The sequence below is a fragment of the Microtus ochrogaster genome, linkage group LG3 (assembly GCF_000317375.1).
Source record: "Microtus ochrogaster isolate Prairie Vole_2 linkage group LG3, MicOch1.0, whole genome shotgun sequence".
NCBI classification, from domain to species: Eukaryota; Metazoa; Chordata; class Mammalia; order Rodentia; family Cricetidae; genus Microtus; species Microtus ochrogaster.
The window spans coordinates 43,897,767-43,919,354 of record NC_022029.1 but is presented as its reverse complement, the minus strand read 5'-3'; the positions used below and the strand labels follow the sequence as shown (position 1 = coordinate 43,919,354).

The following is a 21,588-nucleotide window of genomic DNA, read 5'->3' as shown; positions in this document are numbered from 1 at the left end:
ACCCTAGTCCCAGCAAACTGACTCTATTTATTCCTACTACAAAACAAAACAAAACAAAAAAACAGAAAAACAACCAAGAAAATAAACAACCAAAGGACCGTCAGAGCCATCACCCACTCTGAAGCTGAAATACCTTTATTCAGTTGCCCCATCCTAGCTCTCCAGCCCACTTATGTTAATGAGCTGGCTGTAGCAATTGTCCAATTCCAGTCTCTTTCAGCCCATTTAGCCACCACCTCTTTGTGAGCCCTAAACCCTAAGTCTTCATTTTTCTGACTACCCAACCTAAACCCAGGCCTATCCACACATTCCAGCCACCAACCTCCACTAATGCTTCCTTCAACTTCTTTGGCTAAGCCACAACCCTGGTTCTATTCCTTCTTTGCCACCTCTATTCTGGCTCTCGTTCAGCAGCCAATGGCTGGAGAAAAACCAACAGCCACGGTGACCACCCTTCCCAGTTGGGGATGGAAATTGGAGTCTATGGGTGCCCTCTGCCAGCCCCAAGACCCTGAGTCTCAGCCCACACTTCATGCCACCTCTGTTCGTACTATGGGCGAGTGTCCCAGGGACCATGTGGAGGCAACTCGTCTCACTAGGCAAACTCCCAAGCTGAAGCATCTGGTTTTACTGTCTTCTGCCTAGAATATTCTTTCCCTGGTTGTCTATATTCCTGGCTTTCTCCGAGCCAATGGGTCATGATTGGAGTGTCATCTTCCAAGTGAAACTTTGTTTTTCATTGTTCCCTACATGTGGACACACACACACACCCCATAATACCTCCCATTCTTCCTCTCCCTACCATTCCCCAATGCATGTGTGACTCTAACACGTGACACATTTTGTCTTGGCATGCATATTTGCTTCTCTGGACTATAAATTCTATGGGGGATGACATTTGCCTGTTACAACTGTTCAGGAAGTGAAATGAGAAAAGTTTTTAAATATAGGGGGTGGAGATGTAGCTAAGTTGGCCGTGTTTGTCAAGCAATCCCAAAGATGCAGAATCTGAGCCCCATAACTCATGTATAAACAAGAGTTTGGGCATGGTGGCACGGACTTGGGCTGAGGAGGCCAATCTACCCTACTTGATGAGTCCTAGGTGGGTAAGAGACCCTGTCTCAAATAAAACAATGGACAGTTTCTGAGGAGTGATACCCAAGGCTATCCTTGGGCCTCCATATGTGTGTGCATGCATGCCTACATGCACACGTATGTGCATATACAAATTATGTATATGTAAAAACATAAGCATACACATATAGATACACACATCCTCAAAAATAAAATGAAAAATGTCCTGACTGCATGACACATCAAGGGCCGTGCTTGCTAACCCTCCCTGACACTGTCCTTCCCTTCTCTGTCTCTGACCTAGATCCTGGATAAGCTGCTGGATGGTGATTTAACAAATGATCTATCCTACTTCCAGAATGTGACAGGATGCACCAATTACTACAACTTCTTAGAGTGCACGGTAATGACCACAAGTTAAAAAACAGTAATGTCTGCTTAACACTTTGGGCAAAACCAAACTGCCTCGGATTGGAAAATCAAGCTCAGTTTAAACTAGATGGCTATGTCCAACATGTATTGCATAATTTTACCCCTGAAGCCTTGGGGCTTGTTTCCCATTGGGCTTGTTAACTCACCATCCATAATGCGTGAAACTCTAGAGAGCTCAGAAGGGTGTCTCTTTAACTCAGTGTCCCTGCTAGACCTTGTCCCTGGGAGGAGGAGTTCTGGGAAAGATGCAGGCTGGGACTGAAGCCCTGGGTGCTGGGTTTAGGCTTCAGTCTATGAGTCTCTTGAAAACATCCAAGTTCTTTGTTCTGCACTTAAGATGGCTTAGGTAATCAACACTGCCAAGCCTCTCTGAAAATATTTGCCTTGCCTTACTTTTAACTTGAGGTGTTTAGAGCATCTAGGATAGCCCTCACTTCAAGGCCTCTGGAATATTTTTTTTAAGTATTCAAGTCATTTCTTTCATAAAAGCAGGCCAGAGATAACATCTTTTGTGTAGCGTTAAATGAGTAAGAGAAGGAGAGCCCGCTTGGCAGTTTGGATGTGTGGTCTCTGTCTATTGCACAGGACAACACATTTGGTTTTTCAATTGCCTTATTTATGAGCCATTTGTAAGTAAAATTTGAAGTCCCTTTTGGTGGGATTCCCAGCCCTGTGGTTTTGGACAATAGCAAAACATGGCAGGAAGCAGAGAAACAAACTTGTGATTACAATGTTTTTCTGCAGAAAGTCATATATTCACAACCAAAACAAAACAAAACCAAAAAATGCTGGCAAAGCACAGAATTGTTGAACATAAATTTTAAACAGCATTTTTGTAACCTGGAGGATTCTTAAAATAATGAATATTTGCTCCTTTTTCTTTAAACTTTAATAATTATTACAGAGATTTTAAGGGGGCTTTATTTTGTTTGCTTTTGCTTTTTAACAAGGGCTGTGGATAACTTGTTTTATGTCTTTATTAAGTATCAGTATTTTTTGCATATGATATAATTCCCCTATAAATTATGAACAGTTGATTGTGGGGGAAAGAGGGATGAGACAGAGAGATCTTAATGAACAGCAGCTGTGGCTTTAACCCATCTTGCTGCACCTGCTCAGTTAAAAACCACTTGACCATCTTCCCCAGAGCCGAGGTCAGGGAACGGTTGCCTTACTTAGTTTTTCCTTTTTTCTTCCTCCGCCATTCTTGCCAATGCGCTGACTAATTGCATGGCAAGGTTGCAAAGATTAATGGGAGAAAGAAAATTCATTCCCCAGGCAAATTGGATATTGACTGCAAATACAGGAGATTCTGTGTTTGGCCTCAGTGAAGGGATTCCTCTTACCTGACTAGGTGCCCCATTAAAATGTCAAGCATGAGGACATGCTAACAGTTTAGTCATGTCCTGTTTACTTTCTGTTTACTGTGCTGTGTGCTGTGAGATAGTCTCAGCTTTTCCTGTAGCCCTGCCTGGCATCCTCCTCCAGGACACCTTCTGATGTTTCTTCTGCCAGGACCCTGAGGAACAAAGTTACTATGGGAAATTCTTGTCACTCCCACAAGTGAGAGAAGCCATCCATGTGGGAAACCGGACTTTCAGTGACGGCGCTGATGTTGAGAAGTACTTGCGAGAGGACATACTGCAGTCGGTGAAGCCCTGGCTAGCTGAGATCATGGATCACTATAAGGTAAGCAGGGGACCTGGGCGTAGGGAGGGCGTCCAGCCAAGAACTCCTGGGCCACTGTGAGCCAAGGGAACTTCTTTTTAGTTCCTGTTTTACTTCTTCCGTTCAAAAACCCATCATGTATTCTAGTTATGAAATAGAAATAACCTTCTTTATTTTACTTCTCTGAATTGTCCTTTTCATTGTTTTTTAAAACGAAATTCCCAGTGGCAGGCACCAGCCCTTATACTTTGCCAGTTAAGGGAAATAAAGCCAAGAAGATGCCAAGCCTTGTCTGACGATCAGTTGTCCTTGTTTGCTCTATGATGTGAATGACAACTTCGTCATGGTTAATCCACAGCTGCGTCTTAAGAATTGCTCTCAGTGGCTTTGATCAGTGAATATTGTTCCTGTATCTGTCACAAGCGCAGTCCTGCTGGGCTGTTGCATTGGAGTGAGCAAAAACTCTGTCCTAAACAGAGCAAGGAAGGGATTGACTGCGTTTAGGGCTGACATATTCCAATTCATTGGCCACAGGAAACCCCAGTGGAAGTCACAGAGAATCGCCTCTTGGTTCCCCACTAGGAGGAAGGATGCTAAGAGCAAGTGACCTGGCAAGAAGTCCCTTGTGCTTTGTCCCTTTTCTAGTACCACTCACTCTCTCACCACTGTCCCTGCATCCTAGGGATGGTCCAGAGGGCAACCCTGAAGGATGAGTGCAGAGATGAGGATGGATTGTATTCACTGAAGCTTCCTCCTTTTATCTGGAAGAGGCAAGAGAGAGACCCAAAATGAACCAAAGCCAAGCAGTCAGTGGTCCGTAAGGCACCTTGTGTGAATTAGACAAATAGGTTCTGTCTTCAAAGTATTTAATCTTCATTTTTCATCAATTGTCCACATTCTGCTTCAGGAGACTCACAGCCTTTACTGCTCCTTTCCAGCATGGGGAACATTCGCTTCTATGATGTCTGTGAGGGAATGGTCCTTGGGATTTTCGGTGTACTGTGTGCACTCTGGTGCAGGAAGCTTCTAAATGCTTGCATACTTACCAGCTTGTGTTTCAGAATATTCCCGCCTGGAAGGTTCGCCTTTTCTGGTCCTTCCCCTAGCACATGGGGTTTAACATTTGTGTAATGTCTACTAGCCATCAGAACATAATGAAACCCTACACTCTAGGGATGAAGGGACCACACTGGATCAGGCCTGCATTTCAACCATCCTTGCTTTTGCTCTGCTGAGAAAATAAATATGATACTTGTCTCTTCTTAGTCTATTCTCTCCAAGCGATTTCCCCTGGGTGAGCTTTCTAACACGCTGCTGCCATTCTGGGTCTTGTCCTGACACCTATGCAGCTGCAGACCTGAAGTACACGTCCACGACTAAGGAATGAATAAAAGAAATCTTAGTAGCCGGGCGGTGGTGGCGCACGCCCTTAATCGCAGCACTTGGGAGGCAGAGGCAGGCGGATCTCTGTGAGTTTGAGGCCAGCGTGGTCTACAAGAGCTAGTTCCAGGGCAGACTCCAAATCTATAGAGAAACCCTGTCTCAAAAAAACAAAAAAAAGAGATACTTTAACTATGTCAAAAATATACCCAGAAAGCCTGTCACAACTAACTAGTTACTTATTGTCTTTAAATTTATTAAACCAAAAAGCACTTAACACTTGTCTTTGAAGACATAAAAAGTTAGAGATAGCATAAAAATATCCAAAGTGGTTCTGTTGAAAAGAATTACCAATGTTGTTCTTTATTATTTGGGTCCTGGGCACATGAGGTTAGGATGGAGCCTACAGAATTCCTGGGGGGTATAATGCTCCAAACGTTGCCCAGTCATCTCAAGCTGATCCCCGGATGATAAAGGGACTAAGCACCCTGACTAGAGCACATTTGGATATTTTAGCATCTCCCCTTCTTACCCCTATAACCCAAATCGCCTGTCTCAAATCTCATTGGCTGCCATGACAAAACACTTGACTGGAGAATTTCCATTCTACAAAAGCTGACTGCTCACAGTGCCAGCCACTGCTGTCTGCTGGGAGTGCTGGGGCTCGAGTGTGAGTCAGCCTCCTGCCGCCTTCTTGCTGGGTCCTCCCTGGCTGGAATTCCTTTATAGGGTTTAATCCCATCCTCAAGAGTTCCACTCTCATGATCCAGTTCCTTTCCAAGTCCCCACATTGGGGATTAGCTATCAGCATATGAATTTGGAGGGAAAGACAGAAATATTCAGACCCTACCACCTATAAGTGTGAACGTCAATGAAATAGGAATGTTCTCTGTATGTTTTAAGCATTAGTTTCCAGCAAAAGAAAATAGCTTAGCGGGGCAGATAATGCGTGATGCCATGAAGAAAGAATGAACTGTGCAGTCAGTCTGAACTTCAGCTAAACAGGGCGGCCGTGGAACAGACCATGCATTCATGAGACGGCTGGCAGCACCCTCCTGGCAGTGATTGCTGTTGGCTCGTCCGCGATTGATGGCGAACCTCAATGTGTATATAACAGAACCAGAACAACATAGATTGGCTTAAGACATTAGTGTCCTTAAAGCTCTATTTACTTAAGACTCAGCTCTAATTTGTCATAGAAGGCAGCGAGCCCGTTTCCACTCATATGAACACGGGAGACTTTCCCCAGTACTTTCTTCACTTCAGTCAGTGTCTGACTGAATGAGGAAGACCTTCAGGAGTGTCTGTGCTGGGGTTTTTCTTGTTTGTGTCTCTATGTGAACCTCAGCTTCCACGTAAACCAATGAGAGTACAGCCATGTTCTTGGAACGACTGGTAGGAGATGCAGATGCCATGACTTTGGCTGGCGGAATGGTAAACAGAGATACAGACAGCTAGAATAATCTGTTGGATGATCTAAATCTCCTTCTGATTAAATCAGGTCAGAATGTCATGAGGATGTTTAGGGATCATGTAGTAAAAGAGCATAGTGGTCTAGATAGAGCACACACTGCAGGGTCAGCTAGGACAGAGTGAAGTCCCCTTGGAGTGGCTGTTAACTCTGCGACTCAGTTTCCTTGTTAGAAAATGGGCGGGAAAAAGTGTGAGCTTTCCTAGTGCTTATATTTACAACAGTCCCGGGTGGGCAAAGGTGTTGAAAACCATAGTCGCTTACCAAGAACTTTTAGCCAAATTATCTAAGAGCCCACTGTACCTAAGAGTGAAGAAGTGATATAAGCGGGTGACATCCCATCATGCAGGTGTAGGTGTGAGAACCTGAGAACGCATCTTCAGAACCCACTTCTGTGTAGTCCCAGTTTTCCCGTAGCAAGATGGGATTTGGGGGGTAGAAGGATTCCCAGAATCTGGTGTATCGGCTAGGCTGGAGTCTGCAGCAGCAAGGCAGAGACCCAGCCTCAAACAGATGGAGGTCAAGGGTTAACCCTGAGGCTATTGTTTCGCCTCCACATGTACACACACACATGCACACACACACACACGTGCATACACACGCACATGCACACACACACATGCACATACACACATGCATGCATACACACATGCCTGCACACATGCACACAGACTTACACAAGAACCCCCCCAATACAAAAGCAGAAAAGGTCTCACAGAGACCCACTTTCTTGTTAGAACTTGAGGAGTTTAGAGATCACCATGCCATCCCTACAGAGTAAACGCTCTTCTCAAAATTGTGAAGAAAATGAGGTGACAGAGAAATCCATTGTACTCCAAATTGAAGGCAAATAAAGAGAGTCATCCCTCCCTGTCTGGAACACAACCCCAGGAAGAGGAATCGCTGTAGAAGGAGGGCCTCAGTAGGAAATGGAGCCATGATCGGCACATGGCTGGCGGCCAGCGCAAGGAGTATAGAAGTCAAAACACTGGGGACCCAGCTAAGCCGGGCTGGGCTGGGCATGTTTGTGAATTTTACTTTCAGGACTTCATCCAAGCTCCCCAGCGACTATTGGGGGCAGGGGAGATCCTTGGCATTTATGATGTCAGAGGAGGGGTTGGGGAAACATTGCGAAACCTGCCCAAGTGCTGTGCTCTTAACAAGATCTACTCAGGAAAGCAACTATTTTCCCAGCACCAAACCTATTGGAGTTCAATTGTAGCCTACCAGTGCTTCTTCTTGACTTAAAATGAGATTGTATTCCCTGTCCCCTGCAAAAAACATGGCAGGTTAAGCATAGTTCTTGTTGAAAATGCATTTTCTACAACCTGTGCTCAGTCCAGCCTACCTTCAACCTTCTCAATCCACTCATGCTGGAAAAGTCATCTAACACGACACCACTCTAACTAAAGATCTGCTGATTCATGCCTCTTATTGTTTAGTGGATATGAAATCACAAAATGCAATAACCAAAGCCATGGTCCTGTGGTGCACTGCTGGGTAACTGTCGCCTCAGGAGCTGCATGGCTGGTTGGAAGTTGTAGCTTGCTGTCACTAGGGCATTGCAAGAGTACTGTAGTCCTTGGCAATGACCTGGGAAAAGACCACAATGCCAACATGGAAGAAAAGTTTCTGCAAATGAGTATCACTTCCCCATCAGCAGAAAGTTGGAAAGGGCTAAATCGATCCATCCTAAGTCTGGAACCATCTATGCCCACCTGCAGCCCGCTCTAGCCATATTGTTCCACCAGGGAGTGGCAGGGGCAACCAGGACTATAAAGTTCACAGTCCATAAGCACAGGGTCCCAAGAGGTAGAGACTGTGATGCACTTCCTGTTCCCAGGGTCTTTGGGCAGCTTTTGCTGTAGTTCTTTTTTCCAAGGACAGAGTGCCAACCCTTCAACAAAAACTTATAAGCAAAACAAAAGGCAACATGTGTAGTTTGAGGACACTAAATACTCATGAGAACCAGAATGAGACATGGCAAGAACGGCAACATTCCAAGCTAGAAATTTCAAAACATAACAGAACATACATGATTAGGACTTTTATAGACAATGACAAAAACGTATGAACAGGTGGGTAGTGGATATGGAGATGTGGAAAATCTGAGAATAAAAACAGAAACATCAGTGATAGGACAGAAATTAAGGCAGTTTTGGTAGGTTTATTAGCGGCCCGGGTATCACTGAAGAAAAGAATCACTAAGTTTAAGAATAGAAACTTCAAAAATCAAGATATGAAACAGAACAAAGCAGCCCTCACCCCACGGAACAGTGTCTGGTTTCCATGTGACAAGAGAAAGAAAAAGGTAGCTTTTATGCAATGACAGTGCCAAGGGGAGAATCTTTAGAAAGAAACAGAAGCAACACTGTAAGCAGTTAAAGACAGAACATTTATGCAAATTAATGTTGTATGTAAACCACTCAGAGTACACCAGGCAGGATAAATGCAAAACAAATAAACAAAATAGATATCTAATATGCAAGGTATTAGACAAACAAAAAAAAAAAGAAAGGAATTCTCTGTCAGTAGATCTTCTTTGCAAATTTTCAAAGAGAAAGAAAAAACATTCTATGGAAAATTCAGCTGTATGAAATGAAAGGGACCAAGGCATAGTGGACACCTTGAGTCCCAGTCCTTGGGAGACAGAAGCAAGTGCCTTTCAGTGAGTTTGAGGCCAGTCTGGTCTACAGAGCAAGTTCCAGGCCAGCCAGGGCTACATAGCAAGACCTTGTCTCCAAACACATAAAACAAGCAAACAAACAAAACTAAAAATAGGAGAAAATAAATAAAAAGGGGAGTAAAATAATGAACATGATGGGCTGTGTAGCAAATCCAAAGGAATCAGCATAAAACTATCTCCTTTGACTGAGCATGACAGAGTTGTAGGATATGAGATAAATACACAAGAGTTGACCACTTCTCAGTTATCAGCAAAAAATAAACAAAATTTGAAATTGAAATCAAACCAGTACTATTTGCATCAACACACACACACACACACACACACACACACACACACACACACACACACACACTTAAGTGCAGATGTAGTGAAATGTGAAATAACAAAACTGATGAAAGATAAAAAACACAAAGTAGAAAAATTTGCCTGTGCATGGAGTTACTATTACCAGAATGTCAACTCTTCTCACCTAGATCCATAGCTTCAAGTTAATACCGATCAAAATCTGTCAGCAACTTATTTTGTACATGTGGACATGTTGAATCCAAAGTTTATATGAAAAGTCAAAATATTCATAATAACCAATACAACATAAAAGATGCATTGTTGGAGGATTTACGAAGACTTCCTACAGAGGAGGCAGTGGAATAGACAAATGGATCCGTAGAACAGAAAAGAACTCAGAAGTGGAGCCATTTAAATACAGTCAGCTACTCATTTGCAAGTTGTAAATGGCAGCACAAAGGAGCAGTTATAATCTTAATAAATGATTAAGTACAGCAAAATACACCTAAAAAATAAGTACAGCTAACTCCAGGGTGCATTGCAAGTACAATCATAATGCATGTAGATCTACAGCAAGAACAACACCAGAAAACTAAAAGTCCGAATCCTGTGAACTCAGGGCCTGTATCCCGCACTCTGCAGCTGGGGACTGTGTTGTGGACCCATACAAAGTGTGGTTACTAAAGTCCAGCTCCAGGTCTGGGATAGGTGAAGTTCCCACATTGTCCCCATGTTGGTAGCCACCATTCAACCAGCATAAACAAACAAAAACCCAGAGGGACATTAGTCTATGGGAATTTTCATAACTAAATTTAATGAAAGTGTTTGTTTGTGTCTTTATGTGTTCTCTGTAGTCAAAGGCCTGACAAAAGGTGACTCCCTAGAAGGAGGATGTGTTCAGGCTCATAGTTTGAGAGGACAGTATCCACCATGTCAAGAAAAGCATGGTGTCAGGAGTTGCTCACCGCCAGAGTAGCCCTGGCTCCTATCTGTGTGCATCAGAAAACAGAGGAGAATGCTGGTACACATCTGGCTGCTGGTGCACATCTGGCTGCTGGTGCACATCTGGTGCTCTCCTTTTTTGTTTTTATTCAGTCCTGGATCCCAGCCTACAAGTTGGTGGCACCCAAGTTCAGCATGGATCTCCCTTTCTCAGTTAACCCTCTTTCTCAAAGATACATCCAGGGATCAGTCTTCATGGGTGATTCTAAACTGCCAATGAATAGTAAGCATCATAGTCCATAATTTTTTTTTAAAAAAAATCACTTAGCACACAAACAGCCTGCCCTACAGAATCAACAGATGTGGAGAGTCAAGATGCTTGATATGCAGGAAACATGAAGTATAGAATATAAGTATACTACATATAGTATATTTAAATATGTAAAATTGGGTTGCAAAATAAGAAATAAACAAAGAACTATCAAATATTTTGACACTGGGCCAGTAAGAAGGCTCAGCAGGTAAGAGCGCTTGTCCAACTAAGCCTGACTATCTGGAAAAAGAGAGCCAACTTCTGCTAGTTATTCTCTCCTGACCCTATACAAGCACACATACACACCATGACAGATGCACACTGCCCCCAATAAGTAAGTGAGAAACTATGCAAGTAAGTAAATAAATAAATACATAAGTAAATGTAAAAGTATCTTTATAATTCTTTTCTTTCCTCTGCTGGCTTTTGTGTCTTTGGAGAACTTTTTTTTTTTTTTTTTTTTTTGGTCCTGGAACCAGCTCTTGTAGACCAGGCTGGTCTCGAACTCACAGAGATCCGCCTGCCTCTGCCTCCCGAGTACTGGGATTAAAGGCATGCGCCACCACCGCACGGCTTTTGGAGAACTTTTTATGTACATTCTCTGTCTACTTATTGATTGGTTTGTCTCTGAACTGTGTAGCTGCAAGCATTCCTTCCACAGTTCACACAAGTGCCTTACCAACTTGCAGGATTATTTTCCTCCATGGTGTTCATCAAGGCCCACAGTTCTTGGTTTTGGTGTATTCTCTTTGATCTCTGCCCTCTGTGATTGTGGGTGCTTTGTTATTGTACCCAAGAAGCCAGTGCCTAACCCAAACGAGCAGAGGTATAGTCCTCTGGTTTCTTTTTCTAAGTTTTTTATATCACACACACACACACTCACACACACACACACACACACTAGACAATAAGTTCCACAAATGGGAAAGACCATTCTGTGTTTACCTTTCTGAACCTCACTTAATATAAAAATTCAGTTTATCCATTTTCCTACACGTTTTATAACCTACTTTTCTTGGTAGCTGAATGGAATTTCATTGTGTATAATCATCCACTCATCTGTTGATAAAGCTCCAAGTTGATTTCATTTCTTTGCTATTATTAAGAGAGCAGCAGTAAACACTGATGAGTAGGTATCCTTGTTGTAAGATACAGAAACCTTGGGTTAGTCCAGGAGTAGTAGAAATGGGTCCTGGGAAGATGTTGGACTTTGTTTAAGGCCTTTTCCTGTGTCTATCAACATGACTGTTTCCTGTCAGTCTTCCAGTCCATTTGGTGATGATGTTTAGACATTGAGCCATCAGGAATCTCAAGAATAAAGAAAGAGTCCTTGATTATAGAGCCATCTTCTCAATGTTTTCTTGAAAGTGGTTTGCAAGTATTTCGTTGATTTTTTTTTCCAGCTATGTTTACTGGGGAGCTAATCTTCAGGTTTCTTTTTTTGCCATCTCTGCAGTGTCAGGTGTCAGGATAATGCTGGCTTTGTCAGAAGGGTTTGCTTTGCTTGTCTCCCTTTTTTTTTCTACTTCATGGGATGCTTTCAGAAGCAGCAATAGTAGTTTTTTTTTTTTTGAGGGTTCAGCCATGAATTCATCCAGGTCTGGACTTAACTTTTAGCTGGAAAAATTGTATCTTAAAACATTGCTCTCCCTGCTTGTTTCAGATCCATTTAAATCATCTTATCTTGATTTGATTTGGAGACATTATTTCATCTAAAAATTCATCCACTTGTTTCAGATTTTCCAAATTATGGAATATATGCTTTCAAGGTATGCCCTAGTGAGTTCTGAACTTCTTTAGTATCTTTTGCAATGGCTTTCTTTTCATCTCTGATTTTGTTAATTTAAGGCTTCTCTTTCTTTTGCTTAGTTTGGCTAAGGGTTTTCAGTCATTTATTTCTTCAAAGAACTGCCTCTTTGTTTCATTGATTGTGGTTCACTTTCATGTTGCTAATGTCTGTCCTGATCTTATTATTACTTTCCATCTACTGATTTGGGCCTTGGATTTCTCTTGTTTTTCCAAAGCCCTAGGATATATAAATAATAAAAATTTATTTGCAATTTCTTTGATTTCATCACATGGAATCAAACTTACAGTGATAAACTTCCTTCTTTAGACTGCTTTCATGATTTAGTTTGCTGTGTTTTTATTTTCAGTTTCCAGGGTCTTATTGACTTTCTCCTTGATTTCTTCAAGCACCCACCCACCATCCAACAGTGTCATTTAATCTACATGATTTTGTGTAATGCTCCATAATTTCTCCTACTGTTGATTTAGAGACCTACTGCATTCAAAGCAGAATACAAGCAGTTATTTCAGGTTTCTTGTATTTGCGAAGACTTGCTTTGTATTTTAGTGTATGATCTAATTAGAGAATGGCCCACAGGCTGCTGAGAAGGACTTGTGTTCTACAGCATTTGTGTGGAACATTCTGCAGCAGTCTGTAAAGACTGTTCCATGTTGCCATTTCATTCAGCTGTTTCTCTTTTAATATTAATTTATTAATTTGTTTTATTTAGCTGTTTGCTTTTATAAGGCAGGGTCCCACTAAGCTACCGTAACTTGCCTGATCTTGCTAATTTGATGAGACTGATGTTGAACGCACAGAGATCTGCTTGCTTCTCTCTCCCTAATGGTGGGATTACAGCACCCACCACACCTGGCTTTCTGTTTATCTTATGACAGGCCAGCCTCCTGTCTATGGATGAGAGCGGGGCATCAAAGTTACCATGATTACTGCGCTGAGGTTGATCAGTGAAGTTAGTAGCATTGGCTTTATGCAATTAGGTGCACCTGTGTTCAGTGTATGTTTAGAATTGTAGTGTCCTCTTGCTGGCGTCCCCTACAGCTGTATAGAGGAACCTCATTTATCGCTTCTGTCCAGTTTTGGTTTCCAGTCTGTTTTGTCACATGTCAGAATAGCAACATCTGTTTGTTTCCTGGGTCCATTTGCTTGGGATGGATAGCTTTTGGCAGCAGCCTCTTTCACCCTAAGAAAGCATCTGTCCTTTCAATGAGAAGCATTGCTTGGCAACAACAAATAGATGAATCTAATTTTTTTTAGTTAATTAATTTATTTTGCTGGGTGGGGGCACTGAGCTCATGTGGACAAGTCTGAGAGCAACTTGTGGGAGGCAGTTCTTCCTTTCCATCACATGGGTTCCAAAAACTGAACTCAGATTGTCCAAGTGGCAGTGAGTGCCTTTATTACTTAGATATCTTTCTGTAGGGCTGTTAACCTTGTTATCCAATCTGCTAATCTCTGTTTCTGACTGGGGAATTGAGGCTATTAATATTCAAAGTTTGAAAGCTATGTACTATTTCTTGTCATTTGGGGGTGAGAGTGGGAGGTAGGATTCTTGCTTAGCTGTTATACAAGTAGTTTATTCTTCCTTGTATACCCATGTATGTATTGCTATGTATGCATAACCCCATGTTTTCTGCAGTCCCTAGAATTCCTTCAAATGTCTTCCATAGGCTTATGGTCGTGAATTTCTTCTTCTTCTTCTTCTTCTTCTTCTTCTTCTTCTTCTTCTTCTTCTTCTTCTTCTTCTTCTTTCTTTCTTTCTTTCTTTCTTTTAGATTTATTTATTTATTATGTATACAACATTCTGCCTCCATGTATGCCTGCACACCAGAAGAGGGCACCAGATCTCATTACAGATGGTTGTGAGCCACCATGTGGTTGCTGGTAATTGAACTCAGGACCTCTGGAAGAACAGCCAGTGCTCTTAACCTCTGAGCCATCTCTCCAGTCCCTGGTCATGAATTTCTTAAACTTGTTTTTATTCTGGGAAGTTTCTTTTTCAATTTTGACAGGGATATTTAACAGGTATTTTGTTCTGGGGTAGATCTAGCTGTTGTCTTTCAAAACTTGAAAACATCATTCCAAGCCTTCTTGATTGTTAAAGTGTCAGTTTACAGATCGCCTGTTGTTCTGGTAAGTCCACCTTTACATGTGAGTTGGTGTTTCTCTCTTGCCACTTTCAATAGTCTTTGGTTGTTTTAAATTTGCTATCATTACCTGGGTATCCCCTGGCAAGACAGCAATGCCTATGGGTCAGTAAGGGACATGGAGATAAACCACTCTGAAGGTTTCAAGGAGCAGAGTCTGTTTTATTGCTTGTGAGCAACCCCTTTTGTAGCAGAAGCCTATGGACTGTGATGGATTAGCACATTGTCTTGGCTTGTACGGTGAGCGCTCAGACCACCAGGGCGTCTAAGTGGAAGAAGTACATTAAAGGAGATGTGAAGACTGCAGACTCATGAGCAGGCCCAGCTACCAGTTATTCATGCTAATTCATAATTCAGTGTTCTGACTTCAGGAGCACACTGTGTGCCATGCTTCTTGTTAGAAGTGCAGTGTGCCCAGTAGATTGGCCGCCAGGTCACGCCCGCATTTTCTCCTGCATAAATTAGTAGCTTAATTCTCAGGCAATAAGGGGAATCTTTTTCTGCTCTTGTCTGTCTGGTATCTTGAATGCCTTCTGTATCCTGACAGGCATTTCCCCCTCTGGTTTGAGTGTATTTTTGCAATTGTCTCATTGAAACGTTTTCCTTGCCTTTGGAATGGAATTCTTTACTTTCTTCTGCCCACGATTCTTAGATTTGGTCTTTTCATAGTTTCCCCAATACCTTGACAGTCTAGCTGGTGTTCTCTTACTAATCTGACTTCCTTCTGTGGGAATGGCTCAACCCCTCCGCCTTGTCTTCAACCTTGTGTATTTTGACTATCTCCTCCCTCAGAGGCCTTCCCATAGAGTTTTTATTTGACTTCTTGCATTTTTCATTTATTTCAGTTTTGGTTTTCTTTAATATTTCTACACCTTGTTATTATCTGACTCTCCTATGGAGCCTCCCATGTACCCTGATCCCACCCAGGTGACTCCTAGTGTTAGATTTTTATGGATGCATAGTCTTCATCAGGGTGGTGGGTGGGATTGAAGCCATATGGACCTATAATCCTCTTTGGGGTGACAGATGGGACTTGAAAGCTGGAAGTGATATCTCACAGGCATGCTGACCTCGTTAGGGCAACGAGAGGAGCTGAAGTGCCCTGTGCATACTGGCTACTCTAGTTTGAGGGACAGACCTATATTCTTATGGTCATATACTTTTCATCAGGATGATGGGTGGAGCTATTGACTCCCAGGTGCACTGGTACTGTGTTCCCTGGAGGTAATGACAAGACTTAACCTCACTGGTGGAGAGTTCTTCCTAGGTTGACAGGTAGAGCTGAACCCTCATTGGGCAAGCTGGAGGTCAGTGGGTGGGGCTGACGCTTCCATGGTGAATAACCCCACCCTCCTGACAAGCAGGGCTAAAACACCAGAGATTTTTTTTCTTTTTTTACCGTGATGGGATATAGGCAAGACTAGCGCCTTCCGTGTGTAGCCCTTGCCAGAACTATGCTCTTCATGAGTTCAGAATGCAGGGCTGCAGCTTCCTGGGCACATAGCTCAATATAGGAAGGTGGATGGTGCATGTGTGATTACATTTCTTATTATGTTTCTAAACTTTTAGGTAAGCTATGTTACTATGTAGTCTTCAATGTGTATCATGTGTGTGTGTGTGTGATTTTAATGAAGGCACATGTGATTTCTTATATGCAGAGATTTAATTAGCTGTAATATAAACACTTAGACTGCTTTGTGGGAACCTATTGCAAAGCGTTGTGAGGCGGTACAGTAGAGAGAAGACCCAGGGCCCGTGTGGGGCGACTCGCTAGCATATGTGACTGACTCCTCTGGCTTCTGCAGGCTCCTATACTCAAGTGCACTTCCCCTCATAGAGAATTCTAACAACTTTACTCAATGATGGAAAGTGATCCCATCATCCAAAATAGCGGGTAACTACTAGAATAATCTTCTGTGCCTGGCTCTGCATGCTAGTGCTAGCCATTGGATTAGCCCTTTAAATTATATGCTATTACATGCTTTTGGCAGTGGCGTGGAAGGTCATTCAGGGTCAAAAGTCAAAGTTCATGGAATTTGAATTCTCCCTTCCCTTTTATTTCAAACCTGTGAAGTTGTATCTTATCTCATAAAAAGTACACATTCTCAGGGCAGCCGGGAACCTTCTTGCTCACCCTTGTTCTATGGTTTGGTCTAGGGCCAGGTGCATGGCAGATACTCGATAACCCTTAATAAATGGAAAAGAATTGTCACGGGAACAAAGGAAGCGATAAAAGTCTTGATGGATCGCAGATGTCACTAATACACTTTGCTTCCTTTAATCTTCCCTTTCCTGCTCTTCCAAAGGCAGCTGTGATTCTCATGACTCCCTTTCCATCAGAAGCACCAGGAGAGCTTAAAAACCACCCAGCCATGGCCTTCCCCATTAAAGGTGCTGATGTAGCTGCCCATCCTAGCAATAAGCATATAGTGGCTTGCAGGAAGTTCAGAAAGAATGAAGGAAGGGTGGAGTGACAGAAAGAAGAGCGGTGGCCCATGCATGTTATACAATAAATGATCTTACAATTATAAGGGCAAATAATTTGCCACCTAAATTACCATTGACTATATTGTGTGTGCGATCCTCCTTCCTCAAGTTAGCAGTATTTCCAAACTAGTCAGTTATAAATAGTCCCTCATATATAGACTGGGGGTTGTATCCTGACTTTAAAATAGAGTTGGTGGCCGGCAGACTGCACGCCCCTACAATCTCAGAAATATAGCCTGTGTTCATCCCACAGAGCTGCTGAAACTTTTGAAACTTCAGTTCTTTGGAGAGGTCCCCTGGTCCCTTGCTTCTCTGTGGAAAGGACATGTCATTGTACTAATTTTCCAGAAAAGTTAGGAAGCTGTTTTCGGTGAACTTTTACTTGCTTGTCACTCTCATCTTTCTGAAAAGTGCACGGGCTGCACCCCCAAAGGCAGTTACGACGGGGCTAACGTTTCTGTGTAGAATCAGCATTTCCACAAACAGGAGTTTCAGCTTGCTGCTAAGAAGCTTGTGGCGGCCGGGAGGTGGTGGCGCACGCCTTTAATCCCAGCACTCGGGAGGCAGAGGCAGGCGGATCTCTGTGAGTTCGAGACCAGCCTGGTCTACAGAGCTAGTTCCAGGACAGGCTCCAAAGCCACAGAGAAACCCTGTCTCGAAAAACCAAAAAAAAAAAAAAAAGAAAAAAAGAAAAAAAGAAGCTTGTGGGGCCCAACCCTTTACACTTGCCCTTGAATTAGAACCGGCTCTCTTGCAAGTGAGCCGGCAGCACACCGCAAGTTGAACGGTATCTTCCCTAAATGGCCTTTCTTGCCAGCACATGCTTGGGCTTTTCAAAGCCAAGGGGCCCCAGGATGGAGTTTACTGTGCTGTATTTAAAAGTTCATCTAGTCAGGAAATCGTAAATATAAAGTTACATTTCCCTGTCACTTATCATTCTACAGCTCATTAAATGCCCCCTAATTGCGTCTTCAGAATTCAGGGTCTTCATGTTTCTTAGCTTTGCTACTAAACTGAAACATTAACACCCGGGTCACTGTTGTTTCATTGGCTTCTCAAGGCTTCAGGGCTGACGAGTCCCTGATTAATGAATGTGACTTCGAAGCTGAAAGGCCAAATCTTTCTAGTTTAGCTTGTTTTCGCATACATCTCAATTGTTTGTATCTCCTTAAGAACATCATCTAGTGACACATGGTAATGACACTGGGGGCCAGGAGTCTAGGTCTGGTGAAGGATTAGCATGCCAAAAAAAAAAAAAAAAAAAAGCGCTTGCATTTAAATGAGCCCAATCCTTCAGTTTTTGGTTGGACCCAAGCATCCCTTGAACCACAGAGGGAAGACAGACTTCGCTGACCTTAAACTTATGGGACACCGTTCTTCTATGCTCTTAGAAGACAGGGAGGAGAGGATGACTGTCCGTGAACAGTAATAAAAGAAAAGGATGCTCAGCCTGAGATGTTCATTTTCCTGCCATTGTAGCCTAGTCTGCTACAGACCATCAGCTGTCCCTTAGAGTCACATAGAAACAGTGTAGACATAGGGGCCATGCTAATCTTTGTATTGTTCCAATTTTACTATATGTGCTGTCCAAGGAAGAAGCCACAAGAGCAGCCTGAAGGGCCCTTCCTGTGAAGGTTTTATTGTGGGATTTGCCCAACCAATACTGTGGGAATTTTCAACCTCACCCTTGCTGTGGGCCAATCTGGTATTAAATATGGTTGCTATTGTTATTACACACAAGTCTTGTCATAGGAGGACAGTCAAGGCAACCGAGGGCAGGCTTCCTATGGGACACGTGACTGAGTGAAAGTTGAGCCCTGGAGAGGTGCTCCTGACCTTCCTGCCCTGATTTTTTTTTTTTTTTTTTGCTCCATTCCCCAAGGGGACTCTTATCACTCCACTGCTCAATTTGTCTCTCCAGCCTCCGGTCAGTATTTGTTACAGTGGTTTGTGTCATCTTTTTAGCCTGGTTGACATTTTCTAGAAAGAAGGGGAAAGGGAGGCTTTATTCTCCAAACGAGGGAGTTGCACTTCTAGAAGAAAGCGAGCCATCCCAAACCTAATTGCAAGCTAATGGGGTGGCTTTAATGAATAGAGCCATTGAGAGTGAGGGGGAGAGACTTGTACCTAACTGATAACCGGCTTTTCCGGTGGAGATAAAAGCGGTCTCCTTGATAAGGAAAAGTCAGCTTCTTGCTTTCTTTTGTGAAGTTAGTTAGCGTGGTTTCTTACCTTCGCTGCCCTCCTGGGTGGGCTCTAGGGACTGATCACTACAGATGGGAATTGGACTCCTGGCAGCGGCTCCCTTGGCTCTTCGGAGGAATGCCTGCTGGATCTCACACCCAGCCCCCTTGTAGGAGAAGGACAAAGTAATCTCCATTCATGGAGAACAAACTCCTCTCAAACTGAAAGGCAAGTGTGTTATGGGAGAAGAGGATGCCAGTGGACCAGCCGGAGTCCATGGTGGTCTGGACCCCATGGCCGCTCTGCTCACTAAACACTGCGTGCCCCTTCTCACTCTCCCCAGCTCTTCTAAGGGCTTCAGTGCTTTTAGTAACGCCTTTTGCAGGCTGCTTAGGATTTCTCCCCCAGAGAGCCATGCCGCACTCCTCTGGTACCTGGGGCAACTCTAGCTGGGAAAGGGGCCTTCCTTCCCAAAGCTGCACTGTGGCCCTGCTCATGGCTTTGCTTCTCTTGCCATCCTGGGGAAGGCTCTCTGTGTCTAGCAATACCATTGCTTGACTCTGAGAATAGAGGTAGTGATAGAGAATGAAAGGAGTCCGTAGTGTGTGTGTGCAGTGTGGGTGTGCACATGCATGCATTCATACACATTCTGTCTTGGCAGAAAAGGTTGGGAGTATCTGCTTGCCCCTAAAGTGTCATATCTCCCGTTGCTTTAATCTAGATTGATGAACACTGCAGACTGCAGCCAGGATTGACTGAACTGGAAAGCTACTTCCGTCATTTGGCAGCTATAGCCGAGGAATCAGTTCTTTACAGCATTAATTGACACAAAGCATACCGGAGCCTTATACCTGAAACATAATGCAATATTTACATTTCCACTTAAAAATGAATAGAAGTAAAATCATATACTGACCCTAATTAGCTGTATAAAGATAAAATGTTACTTATAAATACATATGTATTTATATATGTTATTATATCAGTTGCAATAAATACTAAGAAACCATTGGGGTCTTTTACATTGGTTACTTTGTATGAAACGTTCAAAGTTCTGTGTGTATGTTGAACTTAAAGAGTGTCTGTCTCAGTTTGGACTGGCCACACTTGTAGCACTTGCTAACTAATCTATTAACAGTGTAGATTGGTACTACAAACTTAACTGTTGAGAAATGTGAGCATTTTTCTTTTCTTTGCAGGGTTGCAGGTTGGTTAGTTTGTGTGCAAAAGTAGGCATGTTAGTTAAATGCATTTAATGATGTGGAATGGAATTGGCTCCTTGCCTTCCTCTCCTTTCAGAAGGTTAATAATATCGGCAAACATATTGTAGCCTTTGGAGCTGTCCCTTGAACATGACCTTGAAGCTGCACTTTGGTAACCAGGAAGACACTCCTCTTCTGGGAGGATTTGTGAGGGCGAGTGGGGAGGCTTGTTCCTAGGGGTGTGGCCAGCTCATTCAAGTGCATTTATTGAAAGTGGTTAATGGCATTCTTGAGAGGTAGGTGATCAAGGAGAGAACCCAATCCCTAGAGAGGACCACCAGGACTTGCGTATTCAGATTTAGCGGAACAACACCATGCTGGATCATTATAGAACATCTTTTGCATTGTGCTGTTCCAAGGTAGTTGGAGTTTCCTTTAAGATCCCCGTGTGGGAACACTGGTTCTCTGGATGCTCTTCAAGTTGGCTCTGCTTCTCAGTCCCGTATCCAAGCAGCTCAGTTATTTAACTTGAAGCTGCGAGCAGCGGCGATTGGTTTTTGGCTGGAAGGCCTTGTTTGTGCATCACTGGACATTCACTCAAGCCTGTTGCTCTACTTTCACTTTCCTTCATTCTTCTTGGCAAAACCAGCCAGTGGTGGACTGGCAGGCACATGGGATAGTCATTCCCAGCTCGCTTCCCCGCCTCCTTTGCCTATACTTGGAAGCAAAGTTTCTCATTTTAAGAATGACCTACTTGCAGGTTTGACTACTGTTTCATTCACCAGCTTCATTATTTTTCCTGCCTTAGTCCTTCCCAAGTAATCCTGGGGACTCAAACTTTCTGTGTAACACATCCTGGAGTCCCTGCAAAACCGGGAAAGGAGAAGGGCCAAGATTGTGACCATGTAGCTTCTTCTCCAGACAGAACAGTTCTTTAATGTTCTATTCCTTAGATGAATTCAAGGTTTGTTTTTTTTTTCTAAGTGCTTGAGAAGCCTTTGGGAATTATCCTTTGATGAACTGGATATTCGTACAATTCATTCTCTCTGTTCAGAGGCAAGGCACCAGTGGGCCAGGCTAATTGCTTCAAGCAGAAAGAACTCCCAGAACCTTGGGACTGCAATAGAAGAATGATAAGGAAAGTAGCCAAAAAAGGAAGCGTGGAAGGGCTTCCTTGTAGGGGTTTTGATGATTTAGCATCTGTAGGGAAAGTTCCTTAAAAAAATTTTTTTTTGATTGTTGAACAGGAGAACATTCAAAAGTAAGACAGATAGAGGCCCGCTGGGAACGCTGTGCAGCCTGGAATAGCTTAGGCTTCTGTTCAATCATTTCCCCAAACAGGAAACCACAAAATGTTAGAGATTAAGGTCACTAGATCATTGGGAAAAGAGCATAAGTTTGTCTGCAAAGCATTATGATGTATTGTGAACGGGCCAAAAGGCAAGCATAAATCTTTCATTGAAAAATGTAACAACAAAAGTCTGCCCTTCACACAAAAGCTCAGTTT

At 43.0% G+C, this 21,588-nt stretch overlaps 1 protein-coding gene across 1 annotated transcript in view; it reads left to right on the top strand.

The window, feature by feature from the left end:
• The window catches only part of Cpvl (carboxypeptidase, vitellogenic like), a 101,156-nt gene that overhangs the window by 43,936 nt on the left and 35,632 nt on the right, over window positions 1-21,588 (top strand). The window contains exons 9-10 of the mRNA XM_013351370.1: window positions 1,379-1,477; window positions 3,022-3,195. Of these exons, the coding sequence (XP_013206824.1) occupies window positions 1,379-1,477; window positions 3,022-3,195 (273 nt within the window). The remainder of the gene's footprint in view (window positions 1-1,378; window positions 1,478-3,021; window positions 3,196-21,588) is intronic.